The sequence below is a fragment of the Dreissena polymorpha genome, chromosome 3 (genome assembly GCF_020536995.1).
Source record: "Dreissena polymorpha isolate Duluth1 chromosome 3, UMN_Dpol_1.0, whole genome shotgun sequence".
In the NCBI taxonomy this organism is placed as follows: Eukaryota; Metazoa; Mollusca; class Bivalvia; order Myida; family Dreissenidae; genus Dreissena; species Dreissena polymorpha.
In genome coordinates this window covers 49,744,037-49,760,434 of record NC_068357.1, presented here as the reverse complement: position 1 = coordinate 49,760,434, position 16,398 = coordinate 49,744,037, and the positions used below count along the sequence as shown (strand labels likewise).

General features: G+C 35.8%; 2 protein-coding genes across 2 annotated transcripts in view; one reads left to right on the top strand and one right to left on the bottom strand.

The window, feature by feature from the left end:
- Positions 1–8,529: 8,529 nt before the first annotated feature.
- Positions 8,530–11,478, bottom strand: LOC127872212 (uncharacterized protein K02A2.6-like). The gene has a single exon (XM_052415541.1). It carries the CDS (start codon positions 11,476–11,478, stop codon positions 8,530–8,532), a length of 2,949 nt encoding a protein of 982 aa, XP_052271501.1.
- Positions 11,479–13,250: 1,772 nt separating this feature from the next.
- The window catches only part of LOC127874082 (uncharacterized), a 244,947-nt gene continuing 241,799 nt past the window's right edge, over positions 13,251–16,398 (top strand). Inside the window, exon 1 of the mRNA XM_052418198.1 lies at positions 13,251–13,438. Coding sequence (XP_052274158.1) covers positions 13,422–13,438 — 17 coding nt within the window. The 5' untranslated portion in view covers positions 13,251–13,421. The remainder of the gene's footprint in view (positions 13,439–16,398) is intronic.

Sequence of the window (16,398 nt, the reverse complement as noted above, 5' to 3'; positions counted from 1 at the left end):
ATGCTCGACCAGCCCATATAGTATTCAACGAGTATTATTAACGGTATTTCTATTATCTGCCTGTTAAGCTTAGATAATCTGTAATTACCTTCTCAACCTGCCGTAAATTGCCTTTGTACTTTCAACACGCAGACCTCGTGACTTCGTGTGTACTGGCGCACCCATGCGTTAACAATGCTCGCGAAATGATTGCGGATTGAAACTTTCCAAAAATAGCCACATGGTGAAATCCGTTAGGCAACTATCCTTCCTCTATGATTTTAAGTTCCTTGGTTAATAACTAGAATTGAAACTATCGATATTCCTAAACATTTAAACAGACATCTATCTTTCTGGAAAATACGATGGCTAAACGCCGTGTGCAAAACTTAATGCTATACCGCACATCTCCGGCCAAAAAACACTAATTATCGTAAAGTTCGTAATATTTTTACCCACATAAGTACCCCCACAATTCGGGATTTTCGTAATTAAGAAGTTGTCTCCCATTCGGGTAGGTATCACGATTAACCCGGGTAAAAAACGGTCCTTCTAAAATGCGTATATGACTCATATCCGCGGATATGACCGAAAAGTGCGGATATGGACGAATATAAGCAATATCGACACTTTTTCTGCAATGCTCATTTCAATGTTCAATGAAAAGTACACAATATGTATTTAATATGCATAGTAAAATATCATATATTTGATTGTTACTGTATATTATATTCTATTGGTGCGTAAAAATATGTACGTTATTTTATTTATTCAAATGAACAAAGGATTTCGTAGTGCTACATTTAAATGTTTCAAGAATGATTATAACCATTATAGTTGCGCTGTTATTGAAAAGCAATGCATGTCCCGCAAAAGTTTTAGATTTTTCGTTAATATTTCAACAGTTCATATTTAATATCCCGAAAAGTTAAAATACGATGCCTATATGTTTAAGATCAATATTACAGTTGTTACATTCACTTATAAAACATAATATTAACGAAAAATCTAAAAGTTTAGCTGGACATGAATTGCTTTTCAATAACAGCGCAACTATAATGGTTATAATCATTCTGGAAACACCAAAATTAAACAATGGTTGCGATAGACACCCATCAACTGTTAGATGCCCATAATATCCCTTTTATTCACGATTGATCATAGAAATCTTGTTCATTTTATGTGTCGGACATATTATTCATTATAAGTAATGAAATGTTCATGAATTTGTTGGTGTATATGCATAAAGCTTAAATGTATGTATGTATGTAAAATTATAAAGAATAAAAGAAATACATTATCAAAATTTGACTAGATCTATTGTGTTTTATTTTACCCTTTTAATATCATATGAAACTTTTTATGACAAAAATAAGATAAATACCTCATGTTTATCCAAATATGTCTTACATTTGGTGGCTGAATTCATAGGAATGGATGAAACTATAGGGGAAACGCATATTTTTAAACCCTTTGAACATGATGTTGACAATTTGGATTATGACTACAAAACATGGTACTTGTCTGGTAATTACGAATGGAAATGTAGGGCAGAGGTGACAGGGATATTTTCTGAAAGTGGCTGTCTTAATATACGCTGCTTTCTTTCATGTTTTGGTACTACTTTGCGCTGAGGTAAATTTTCAGTAGGAATTTTGTTTCGGACGCGATTATACGCCGTTGGAAACCAATTTTGCCGGCTAATTGCTGTCATCCAAGCTTTTCTTGTACACGAGTCTTTAGGCAATTTATGTAATGTTACTTTTTTTGAAAATTTACCGGTTATACCGCTAAAATTATGGCATTTAACGATGGAACAGAAGTATTTCCCCATTGTTTCCTTAACACCGGAAGTAGGTATACCTACCCGCACGAACGACAACTCTGTCAAGACGGAATTACGAAAATCGGGACACATTGTTTAAGAATTTAACTAAAGATTTTCGGTGGGATAATGACGTCATTTTGTCAAAAAATGACGTCATTTCACAGTAAAAAGTGAAAATTATCGATAATTTTCACTGTTAATTTTCACTTTTTGAAACATTGAAATTATCAGTTTTCATTCACTTATATTTCTCAATAACCACCGGAAAGCAACAAAATAAATAGTAACAATCAAATATAAGATATTTTTACCTTGCATAAAGTTATTAAAGCACTACAAATATAGATCCTTTATTGGATAAACCACATTCGTCGATTTAATCATATTCGCCCATTTGAAATCATCATTTATTTTCAAATGAATAATGCTACATGAAAGAGTGACATTTCAGACAATATTTACTGCATTCATAACATTCAGTATATTTAAATAAACATTTTGATTTCAAATGAAAATATAACCAGGGAAAAGTAACATGATTAATTACTTGTGGTCTGGCGATAATCGGCCCAAACTATTCGGTCAATCCGCGGATAGGAATCATATTCGCATTTTAGACGGACCGCTTTTTACCCGGGATACTCGTGATACCTACCCGAATGGGAGACAACTTCTTAATTACGAAAAGACCCAATTGTCCATACTCCATCAATCATGCTTGGCAAATCCCTTTTGTTAATATTACCGGAAGTTTATCATTTACTTTATATATTTTTGCTTTGTTATATTGCCCTTATTGTATATTTTGTATATATACTTGGGTGAAAAATAAACGTTTTGTTCTGTTCTGTTCTGTTCATTAAAGTTTTTTAATTCACGTTTAGATAGGGTTCATTTTTAAAGTAATAAGCAGATGCAGAATACGTTTAACAGTTTGCCGTATGATAATAACAATCGTGGCATGTTTTTTTGGCGTAAACATTCACAGTAATCACGTAAGTACGCATGCATTTAATGAAAGATTGAAATACAACCTATTACCACAACTTTAGAAAAGAATAAGTATTAGAGCAATTTATACCTTTCGATTGTGATAATTAAATCATTGCCTGTAATTGTCATGTTGGACATTTATTAAGCTAACTCTGCGTTAGGAAATCGTTTTTCTTGTATATAGTTTTGGTGAGTTTTCATCTTTTTTAACAAGGCGAGATACAGAACAGTACAGACAAGAACAAATCTTTTATTCACTTAAGCATATTACAGCTCATCGTGATCCTTATTATAAAACATTCATACATTCGTGAAAACAAAGAAAAATTTAGATAATAATGTGTGAGAGTGTTGTGTGTTCATATAAACAATGAATTGAGTATCATAAACTACATATTAACACAAATAATAGAAACAATAAAAAACAAAGTACATTCATTTCATATTAAACTGAACATGTTAACAGAAATCAGCGTTAACAGACAAAAAATGAAGATCATTAAATATCATATTTAACGGTACATTAATGACAATAATAAACGTTGAGTGCTAGAAAAAAACAAATATTTCTTTTCTTAAAGCATGTAATTCAGTAAATTGCTAACTTCCTACGGGTCCCTTTATTATAACTTTTTAACAGTTTCAAAAATATATGCATACTTGGTTTTATTGAGAAGTATTGTGATAATTATTCGGATTTGGATGCACGAAGCACTAATGGTTAGTTACTACGAAATAGACATTATACGTGCAAACAAGTTAACCTCCCTTGCACCATACACCATACTATTTTCGATGCCCGATGTTTACTAACTATGTAATACTAGCCAAAATCTCCAATAGTATAGCTAGCATATATGTTCATGGAACAGAACAGTTAAATACCGTTGCATTGAATGTACAACGTATTTATTTCAGTTCTGGAATCTATTTAGAACCAGCTCCCATATTCAGGGTGCATAATCAACGGGATTCACAGTGGTTTACACACGGGCTGGACAGAATGTAAACAAAACGTTAAAAGCTTTATTTTTGCAAAAATCTCAATTTATTGAAATACATTTGCAAAAAAGTGCATAAAGACAGTTTTTCTTGCAGTTTGTGCCGATATGTTACGATTTAAGGAAAAATTATTGAATACGTCTAAAATCGGTTCCAAAATTTCACGTTGCTTACAGCAAAATCGTGTACATGAATGTGTTACACATCACATCACATTTTTGGCCAAAAACACAGACTTATTAAATAAAGTAATTCTGATGTATTTCACATTTAAATAAGCAGCATAAAAATTGTCTTGTATACACTAGTTGACATTCTTAGAAAAAGTTTTGAAGAGTTCAGAGGGGGTAATCACGTCACAGACAAGATGGCGACGTCCGTGCCAAGGCATGTATTTTTCGTCGTTTTATACACTTTATCACTTCTATTATTATTTTTTATTCCACTCACTTTCCAGCCATATTAGGAAGAAAGTTACTGGCTTTAATTTCATAGTAGTATTCGCTCTATATCTTTACTCGATGCGAAATTTCTTAGCGGGATGACCTAATTAGGACTCCACTAAGAAACTTTGCGGGGAGTAAAGTCGAGATATAAAGCGAATTTAAATACGAAATAAACGTTAATCACCCTTTTACTGATATGGCTGGAAAGTGAGCGTCATTTAAAAAATTAACACAAGTAATAAAGGGTTTAAAACGGCGAAAAATAACTGTCTCGGTATGGACGTCGCCATCTTGACTATCACGTGATTACCCCCTCTGGAGTTATTTGAAGAAAAGCACCACATACTGGTTTCCATCCATTAAAGTTCAATTGTAAACCCCACAAAGTCACGTGATGCTTCGCCATGATATTCAAGGACGAACACGCGAATTTAATTAAATAACACGGTTGACCACGGATATGCTGCTCAAAACATATCCGTTATGGATGCAAAACGGGTTAACTGCATATTTTACGTACCTACCAAAGTGGGGAAGGAGAATGGCAATTTGGTGACCGGGGTTGAACGGATTATTTAAACAGAATTCCCATCAATTAACGATCTTTCCTGAATGACAAAAATATCGCAATCATCAATCATTTCCTTGATAATCTTTAGAATTTACTATCTTAATCTACGAAATACCGTTAGGGCAATCGTGGTTACACATTAAAATCCAGAGGGCGACAATGCGATAGTACGATGGCGACAATGCGATAGTACGATGGCGACAATGCAATAGTACGATGGCGACAATGCGATAGTACGATGACGACAATGCGACAACGCGATAGTACGATGGTGACATTGTCGCCATCGTACTATCGCACTGTCGCCATCGTATTGTCGCGCTGTCGCATTGTCGCCATCGTACTGTCGCATTGTCGCCATCGTACTATCACACTGTCGCCATCTTATTGTCGCACTGTCGTCATCGTATTATCGAACTATCGAATTGTCGCCATCGTACTATCGCATTGTCGACTATCGCCTTTCGGTACACAAACTATTCTTATCGAAGAAACAAAATAGATAAATTTATAAAGATGTACTTTGAAATAGGTTACAGTTATAGTAAAATCAAATTATTATTTAGTTATAGAATGGGTATTGATGTAAGGTAGGCCGAACTGTTAAGTATTTTTTTAAAGTGGCTCCATCTAGGAAAAATACGATGTGAACATGTGTACCGAAACGCGATAGACGACAATGCGACAGTACGATGACGACAATGCGACAGTGCGACGATACGATGGCGACAGTGCGATAGTACGATGTCGACAATGCGATAATACGATGACGAAAGTACGATAACGCGATAGCACGATGGCGACAATGCGATGATACGATGGCGAAAGTACGATATGACTATCGCATTGTCGCCATCGTACTATCGCGTTATCGTACTATCGCACTAATGCATTGTCGCACTCTGGATTTTCATGTGCAACCACGATGGTCCTAACGGTATTCCGTATTAATCCGATGCAGCATTAAGTACAACGATACATTTTCGGGCAACTACTGGTAAGCGTAACAAACATTCTCTGAAATTTCAGTGCAAACTGGAAACGCGAGAGAACATGTGCAACAAGAAAAAAACTACACGAAAATGGCAGCGGCTTACGTGAATTCAATTCTATCCTGATGATTTATCTGTTAACGATATCTTTATTTGTCTGCAGTTATTGTTTTCACATGGCAAGCAATAACATCTGTGCAGTGCATGATAATATCGCCTGAACGAGAGATGGTTTTTAAATCACATAATCACGATGCGGATACACATACTTAACCGCATCATGCGGCGTCTCATCTGAGTCTACGCTGTTTGCCAAGGCCTTTTTTCTAGACGCTAGGCATAAATGGGTTAAACACATGTAAAATATATTGTTATAACTTAAAGAATATGTTAGACTAGAGACTAGGTTGAATTTTATTCAAACGTCCAACTATTGTTATATTTTATTTTAAATTAAAGATGTCACTCTTTTATGATAAAAACCAGTCAACCATTTATATTTGTAAAAATGTTTAAGCTTTAACAAGAATGGAATTGATTTTTTTATAAACATATTGTGTAGGTTGATGTTTTTTATTTGCTTTAACACATGTACATGGTGTCTGATTGGTTGCCTGTAACCTTAGCAGAAGAAGAGATCAGTGTTGTAAGTATTATAAATACACGCACATGATTATGCTCAGAAAAAAAATCACGCCTAAAAGATGTTTCAACTCGCTTTGTCAAATGGTTATAATGCTTGCTAATAAAAACAATGTGCTTGGTGACTGTTTCTATGCGCTTGTTGACGATGTCCACGGGCCTGCAATGCTATAAACAATGGCATACACAGATAGATTGTTTAAATTTGAGTAATTATAATATAATGGGTATGAAAATAAAAATAAACCACAGCGCGCGATCTTATCAAACAATCGTAATAACACATGTAAGCGGCTCGATCAAATTGAAGATGAATTTAATTCACAATAAAAAATGGGTAATAAACAAGAGATGTGTTTGTCAGAAACACAATGCCCCTGCGTGTGTTTCAGAGTTTATTTACAGGTCCTACTGGCCTCTTCACGAGGTTACGGTAGCCCGACCACAATGCCCCTTATTGCGTCGCTTTGAAATAAAATTTCAATATATCATTCGGCAGGTTTAGAAAGTATCTCCCTTTTAAAGTTTATTACTTCCCTTTGATTGTATTTTAATTTTTTGACCTTGAAGGATGACCTTGACCTTTACATTTCACCACTCAAAATGTGCAGATCCATGAGACACACATGCATGCCAAATATCAAGTTGCTATCTTCAGTTTTGCAAAAGTTATTGTGGTGTCCTTACAACACAGGATAAACGCAGAAACAAGTCATTACTCTGTTTCAATGGTTTTATTTAGTGTATTCATTTCATCATAATCCTACCAAATATAACTTCTTATTGAAGAGTAGCTTACGTCATTTGGTAGATAACTATTACAGTTCTATTGCAGCATACTCACAAGATTTATCTCCCTTGGACCATGTATCAATATACCACATATCCCCCTCCTTAGATTTTTCATAAGTTTACTTTTGAAAACCAGAAACTAACTTTTTACTATAAATCAACATTTGGAAACAGTTAGAATTTCTAAGCAGAACTATCCTTGTTCTAATTGTCTTAAACAAATAGTAACTTAAAACATTATTACTTCAGTTAACACAAAGTTTGAAAACATTGTATAACAAACAGCTCTTGTCTACACATAGTCTTTCAGTTTGACAGGTCTCCTTCGTTCTCTGATTGGTCTGGCAGACTTCTCGACTGTTTGTGTTTGGTCGGTTACCATTTCAGTGTTCTCCTTGGGAGGCTCTTGGTCCTGAATAATCACTTGATCGCGTTGTTTTTCCAACTCATCAATGTGAAAAGGAACATTCTTTTCCCACTCATTTTCACTTGATTCATTTTCGTAGCACTTTTTCATCTGATCTATGTGCCTTTTTACCACATTTTGACCATTCAACTTTACTTTAAATGACACTGAACCATTTTTCTCAATTACATGACCTTTTAACCACTTATCACCATGAACACCGTAATTCTTAACATACACATGATCACCTTCTTGAAATTCACTTTTACTCTTGCAGGGATGGTTAATTTGTTGTTGGCACTGCTTCCTCTCTACCCTTTCTCTGAGATTTGGTTGAATTAAATCCAGACGAGTTTTCAGCTTCCGATTAAGCAGCAGCTCTGCAGGTGTTTGTCCAGTTGTAGATTGACATGTTGTTCTATAATGGAATAAGAATCTTGATACTTTCGTTTGTATCGAACCTGCTCCTTGCTTTTTCATTCCATTTTTGAATGTTTGAACCGCTCGTTCCGCTAATCCATTGGTTGATGGATGATATGGCGCAGATGTAATGTGTTTTATACCATTAAGCGTCATGAATTTTTGAAATTCGTCACTGGTAAAACAACTTCCATTGTCCGAAACGATGACATCTGGTAATCCATTTGTAGCGAATGATTGTCGTAACAACTCGGTAGTTGCCTCTGATGTCGCTGTTGAAGTTGGATATACGTCCATCCATTTCGAATGCGCATCGATAATCACGAGAAACATTTTCCCCATCAACGGTCCAGCATAATCGATATGAACTCTTGACCATGGTCTTCCAGGCCAATCCCATGAATGTAATGGTCCTTTGGTTTCAGTCTTACTGTTGATCTGGCAAGTATGACACTCTTTTACTTTAAGTTCGATGTTTTGTCCATATTTGGCCACCATAGATATGAACGTCCTAGTGCTTTCATCTTGCTCATGCCAATATGTCCATCATGTAGTTCATTTAGTAACATTTCACGACCTTGTGGTGGTACGATTACCCTTGTTCCCCAAAGTATGCAGTCACTAACCACACTCAGTTCACTTTGACGGTTAAAGTATGGCTTATAGTCATTGTCAACATCAAATGGCCAACCTTGCACAATGTATGTTTTCACCTTACTCAAAACAGGATCACTAGCTGTCCATTGTCTAATCTGTTTTGAAGTCACGGGACTTGTTTCTAGGAAGTTCATTAACAGAATCGTCTCCCCTGGTACTGGTGGTTCCTTATTTTCCGTTTTTAGCGGAAATCTACTCAGACTATCTGCATGCCCTATGCATGATCCAGGCTTATGCACAAGGATGTAGTTGTAGGCACTTAATATTAATGACCAACGAACGATTCTTGCCGAAGCCATCATTGATGTCCCTTTGCCCTCTTTGAACAATCCTAACAAAGGCTTATGATCCGTAATGATACAAAACTGTTTGTTTGCATACAAGTACTGATGGAATTTTTTAACCCCAAAAATAATAGCTAGTCCTTCTTTCTCTATCTGGCTATAATTCTTTTCACTCTTTGTTAATGTTCTGGACGCGAAAGCAATCGGTCGTTCCGAACCATCTTCCATTTTGTGAGATAATACCGCTCCCACTCCATATTGTGACGCATCACATGTAAGTATGACTTCCTTACTTTGATCATAATGCACTAGAAGGTCTGATTCAACTAATAGTTTTTTAGACTTAATCCACGACTCTTCTTGTTGTTTGCCCCAGGTGAATGGTTCTCCTTTTTGAAGAAGTAAGTACATTGGCGCTAACACTGTCGAGATATTTTGTAGAAATCTCGAATAATAGTTTATCAACCCTAAATAGCTCTGTAGCTCTTTCTTGTCAGTGGGTCTTTCCATTGCTTCCACTGCTTGAATTTTATCTTTAAGTGGTTCAACCCCTGATTCTGATATTTTATGTCCAAGATATATCACTTCTTTACCCATGAAGATGCATTTACTTTTCTTCAGTTTCATTCCTGCTTCTTGAAGTCTCTTAAAAACCTCGCGTACTCTTGTGTTGTGTTCATGCACAGTATTTCCCGCTACTAAAATGTCATCTACTCTCACCCTTACTCCTTCTAGCCCTTGTACAATGTTATCCATAACTCTTTGGAATATTCCTGGACTTGAAGATATTCCATAGCAAAGTCTATTGTACTCGTAAAGTCCTTGGTGAGTATTGATTGTAGTGTATTGTCTTGAATTTTCATCTAATTCAATCTGCTGGTACGCGCTACTGAGATCTAACTTGGAAAAGTATTTTCCTTTCAAGTTCGCGAATAAATCTTCAGTCTTTGGAATGGGGTAATTGTCCAATTGTGACGCAGGATTTATGGTTACTTTATAATCCCCGCATATCCTGATACTTCCATCTTCTTTCACTATTGGCACTATTGGAGCTGCCCATTCTGAGTATTGTACTTTCCTTATTGAACCTTCTGTCTCTAACTTATCCAGTTCCTTACCAATTTTTTCTTTAAGTGCGTACGGTACCGCTCTTGCCTTAAAGTATTTGGCCTGTGCCCCATCTTTAAGTATTATCTTAGCTTTAATTCCCTGGTAAGTACCTCTTTCGCCGTCGAAAATGCCTTCAAAATCACGAATTAAATCGTTTTCATCAGTACTTTCGAGCGTTTTAAAAATACTATGCCAGTTCAGTTGTATAGATTGAAGCCAGTCTCTTCCGACCAAATCTGGACCATCGCCTTCGACAACGATCGCTGTAAAATCGCGCGTTTGGTTTCCGCTGGATACTCGTATCATGGTTTCGCCCACGATTGGTATCTCTTCCCCCGTGTATGTCCTTAACTTAACATGAGTTGGCTTCATTTTCCCGTCTATGTTCTTTAACGTCTTTCGCGATATGACTGACTTGGAAGCTCCCGTATCTATTTCCATGGGGACTGATATGCCATTTAACAGAAAATTCACAACTATGGGTTTCTCTCTTTTATTTGAATTCATTCTATAAAAGGTATACTCATTGTCTGAACTATTGTCTTCTTTTCCATCTAAGTACAGATGCTTTGATTTCTTTTTGTATCTTGAACTACTTTTGTTCTTTGATGAAGTACCTTCTTGGGCTTCTTTACATTTCTTCTTGAGATGCCCCTTTTTCTTGCAAATATAACATTCACTGTCTTTAAAGAAACACTCTTGAGGAGTATGTTTCTTCCCCCCACATCTCCAACACTCTTTCAATGGAGGAGTCTGCTTCTTTGAATAGTTGGAATGTTTGTCATGTTTGACCTTATTTACAGAATGACTATTTGCACCTAATTTCTCATTTTTCTGTAGATCTGCAGCACTCTGCTCTGCCTGTTCCATTCCCTGAGCTATTGTTAATGCCCTTTCAAAAGTTAATTCACGCTCAGCCAGTAACCGTCGCTGAATCCGGTCATTGTTTACCCCACAAACCAATCTGTCTCGTAACATAGGCTCTAAAGTGTCTCCAAAGTTACAGTCAGCAGAAAGATGACGTAAATGAGCAACATAGGTTGATACTGATTGGTCACTCGTTCTGAAACAACTGTGGAACTTGTATCTTTGTACGATTTCGGATGGCTTGGGTTGTAAATGGTTTTTGACAATTTCAGCCAGTTGAGCGAATGTTTTATCACCAGGTTTGGCTGGTGACAGCAGATCACACATGAGTTTGTAGATTTTACTACCGCAAACTGATAGAAATATGGCCCGTTTCTTTCCATTATCGTCAATTTCGTTTGCTACGAAGTAATGGCCTAAACGTTCAATGTACTGACCCCAATCTTCAGTCTGTTCGTCGAATTCCGTAATTCGGCCGTACGTCGCCATTGCACGTATTTACCGCTTGACAGTTAGTTCTTAGGATGCACTGAACATTGTAGATTCGTTTCGTCCTCGTCGCCAATTTGTGGTGTCCTTACAACACAGGATAAACGCAGAAACAAGTCATTACTCTGTTTCAATGGTTTTATTTAGTGTATTCATTTCATCATAATCCTACCAACTATAACTTCTTATTGAAGAGTAGCTTACGTCATTTGGTAGATAACTATTACAGTTCTATTGCAGCATACTCACAAGATTTATCTCCCTTGGACCATGTATCAATATACCACAGTTATGGCCAATGTTAAAGTTTTCGGACGGACGGACAGTTCAAATGCTATTTGCCATCCTACCGGGGGCATAACCATACGCAACAAAAAAATCGGAAATTCTTTCCCTTTGTTTTAAATATGCCACTAATTATTTCTCAATAATACAGGAACGACAGTTTGGCTGTAAACAGTGAATTATCAATAATGAAGTTTTCCAGCTGAGCATTGGACGAATATTAAAATTTTGCAAATTAAACAATGTTTAGTAATCATCTGAATATGCTTACTTTTGATACAAGAACGGTTTAAACTATTGGTTGAACGGATAATGTAGTTCGTTGGTTTGCTGATTTGCGAATAAAACGTGAGTATTACATGTATACAAATATAATCATGCGGCGGCGTGGATTGATACATATATAATTTTAAATACCGTTGCCTCCCGACAACAGTCTTACACTTTATACCTAATTAAATTATTGACGGATAATGCAGCCATAGTGATTGCCAGAAAAGAACAATTGGCAAGAAACTGAACGAATAACTCGCAAATATTAATTCACTATGTTTGACATGAATACACCTATATACGATTTAAAAATGCCCGAAAATTCACCTCGGAGATAAACCAATTGGTATAACAGACAATCTCAGCATCCGAGAATTCGCATCATTCCGTACCTTGAATCTGTGTTCCCATGAGCTGCTAACCATGCGTTTAACAAAACGAAAGTAGGGCATTGTGAAACGGAGTATTAAAATTAATGAGCCGAATGCCTAATACAGATGCATGTTTAACAGAGTAAAATCATTCAGCAATTGCACCACAAGTGAATCATGCTCGTATACGGGTGGATCTACCAATACAGGCTTTTTCCGCTCCATTTTGGGAAAACGCCACACTGGAATTTTGGGAATTTCGCGTCGTGAAAGCCCCCATTTTGGGGAAAAAACTAATCGCAAAATTGGCTCAATTTGGAAAAATTATTGCATATAAATAGTGTTTCTTATATTTCAAAGAAGCCGTTAACTGGTAAATAACGATTATTTGGATAACTTATTATTAAAATTTTACAAAATACACATGAACATGTGTGATAAGTGCAGGTTTTTTAATCTTAATTTGGTGAAAAGGCTTGGCCTTTTATGAGGTGAAAAAAATCGCGCGAAGCGCTGGATTTTGAGGAAAATAAGGAAAGTCTTAAATAATCATTTACATATTTTACAGTTTTTAAAACAAATTCAAGGCAACAGATAATTTAATTATGCAATAATTTCTATTATCTACACCGGATCAGGTCAACTTAAATATTTTAAGGGTAAAAAAAAAAAAAAAATTATTATTATTTTTTTTTTTTTTTGAATTGGGAATTTTTTTTTCAATTGGGAAAAAAACGACCAGATTTGCATTGGGAATGGGGCCGAATTTCGGACCCGTGGCATAGGGCGGAAAAAGCCTGCAATATAAATAAACATTTCTGGGGGGCATATAATTAGCATGTACAACTAGGAGATAATTGATGGTGGATTAATGCACGCGCTAGTAAATTAAAGCACGTGTTAGCCCGTGATGATGTGAAAGTAATATACCTGGATTCCAAGGAAAATGGGACGCGATATCCGAGATATTTGATCAGTGATTATCAATCGATGTACTGAGTTATAAAGAAGAATATGACCTCGTGCAAAAGGTAGGTAGAATATGCACGAACACTTGACATTATACCATTTTTGTATTTCTGGTTGCAACGCACAAAATAAAACGAAAGAAAATAGACCAGTTCAATGAAATAACCTTATTATCTTTTATATTCTACATAAAATAACTTTCTTCATAAATTTACTTTAGATTGTCTGCAATGTCCATTAATCTGCGGCAATTTTCTGTCTGCAACAAATAGATAGATAGATAGATTTATTATAGATATAGATTTATTGCCTATTGAAAGTCGAGTAAACCAGATCACACTTTGTCATGTTTTTAAAATAAGCTCTAAGTTGGCTCCGCAATATATGGAAGATAATTTTACTCCAATCAGTAATATTCACAATAAGAATACTAGGTTCAGAGTTAGAACACAGTCAGACTCTCCTAATACTGATCTAAACATGCATGATTGCAATAGGTTTGCCATTCCAAGGGTCAAGGGTTCTGGCAAAAAGTCATTTGCTTTCAATGGGTGTACTCTCTGGAACTCTCTTCCTCAGCATATCAGAGATGCCAAAAGTATTCCATCTTTTAAACACAGTGTTAGGGAGCATTTTTTAAGCCAGATAGATTTTTAATGTGCTTCTCTTTAAGATTTCTTACTGTTGATTTAACTTGAATGTCAATATAGATAGATTTATTGTGTCTTATCTAGTTGCTGTATGATTATTCTTTTGCTTGGCAAATAATTTTATGTTAATTTTTAAACACTTAAATTGTGATAACTTCTTAATAATTGTCTAGTCTAGAACTTATCAGAATATATTCTATGCATTTAGGTTAGTGTAACTTAAATATGTCATATGTCTTTCAATATTATTCACTGTGATATTACTATATACTGTGATATAAAACGTTGTCTCCTATGTCATAGAATATTATAACTAAATGACCACAATGGAAATAAGGGTTTAATTGCAAACCCTTTATTGTGCAATCCTTAACGTATAATGTTGATTGACATGGCTTTGTTTATACATGCAGGTTGTTTTTTATTACTGATTGTGTGTATATAACATGCTGCCATGTAAATCTATGCATTTTATGTTGAAATAAATCTATCTAACAAATGATAGCATAATCAATAGACCATGTCAGTAATGCCTACATTTAATACATCGACCATGAATGTTTAACAATCGAATCGCCAGTGGCATCAATGCGAATACATTTGTACTGAGTTCTTATCGACGAGGGCAATGGATGGTCTAACTCCGAATATATATAACCTCATGGGAGCGTTCTGTGTGTGCACGTGGTTTGTGTGTTGCATAACCGTTGTGAAATGTTCTCGAAATAAACACAATCAAGGTCTTATATTTTCCACGAGGTTGTATTCTATAAATGCAACTGGCTCGAGTAATGAACAATACCGGCGTTTTATGTTAAATGCATATTCACGACTATAACAGGGTACAGTACATTGCATGCAGGTCGTATAATTGCACAAAAAAAGTGCGATTTATATACACAATTAAGACGCTGTTTTTGTTTTAAATGTTTCGATAAATAATGTCTCGTCGTGCGGTCCGCGTTATGTTATTTTGCAGGCATACTACAGAAGACATTTGGTTTCTGTTTTATTTTATACATTTGTTTGTTAACAAATAAAAACCACGAACAGTATATACCTTAAATTTTGTTTCTGTACGTTTTATCAATCTTTTCAACCCATTTAAGCCTAGTGGACTCTGTCATCCTAAATTGGATCAATTTATTTCCAAAATTAGGGATGTCTAGTATATTTTCCTATATTTAGAATATTTCTTACAGAAATTCCTTTAAGCAAACAGAGCAGACCCTGATGAGACGCCGCATCATTCGGCGTCTCATCTGGGTCTACGCTGTTTGCAAAGGCCTTTTTCTAGACGCTAGGCATAAATGGGTTAACACCAAACAAAAACGTAGCACTAAACAGCAGTAGCTAAATCCATGACAGTTTGGAACAACACTATAATGCCCGGCAACTGATGTATAAGTAGGAATAGCAATTAACCCAACGCGGGTACCTGTCTGATGCGGAGTCTGTTATTGGGATTTATTTCCACCGTAGAAGATTGCAATTGTCTACTGGAAGCTTTCTGCAAAAGCATGTCATCATTTCGAACAAGGTGTATAGTGGTTACTAGTACCCATACGTCAGGTCGTTCTCTGCATATAATTAAAAATAAGTAAGTTATCTGCACCTCATGTACACGAATACCGTTTGGTGCACATAATAGACACGAACACAGTGTGCTGCTCATCACGAACAATGATAGAGTTTGCTGCACAAAATGTTCATGAATACAGTGCAACATTTCGTGTATATGAATACTGTTATCTAAACATAGTGTATATGAAAACAGGTTCTCTACACAAGTCATCGTGTACATTAATACAGTTTGTAGCTCATCATGAGCATTACAGTTTGCTGCACACCATGTATACGAATTCAGTTTGATGAGGCTAATGCAAATAGATATAATTTTATGCAGATCTATTTATGGATTCAGTTTGCTGTATGTAATGGACATTCATACATTACACTATACGTTGTGTTCCATAATACATTTTGCTATGCGTCATATCTATGCAAGCAGTTTGTTATGCGTTATGTATATAAAAACAGATTGTTGCATATCGGGTGCATTTTGTTTGCATTATGATTTGAGTCGCGTCCTGAGAAAACTGGGCATAATGCATATGCGTAAAGTGTCGTCCAAGATTAGCCTGTGCAGTCCGCACAGTCTAATCAGGGACGACATTTTCCGCTTTTATGACATTTTTCGTTTAAATGAAGTCTCTTCTTAGCAAAAATCCAATTTACGCACATGCATTATGCCCAGTTTTCTCAGAACACGACACATTATTAAACGTTGCTGTACGTCGTTCAAATGAATACAGTTTTGCTGCACATAATGGGGTGTAGATAATATGATTTGCTGCGCATCGTTAGCATGG

Bases quoted from the DNA above. Each gene is read 5' to 3' on its own strand.
- LOC127872212 (XM_052415541.1), bottom strand. From the start codon at position 11,478: ATGGCGACGTACGGCCGAATTACGGAATTCGACGAACAGACTGAAGAT.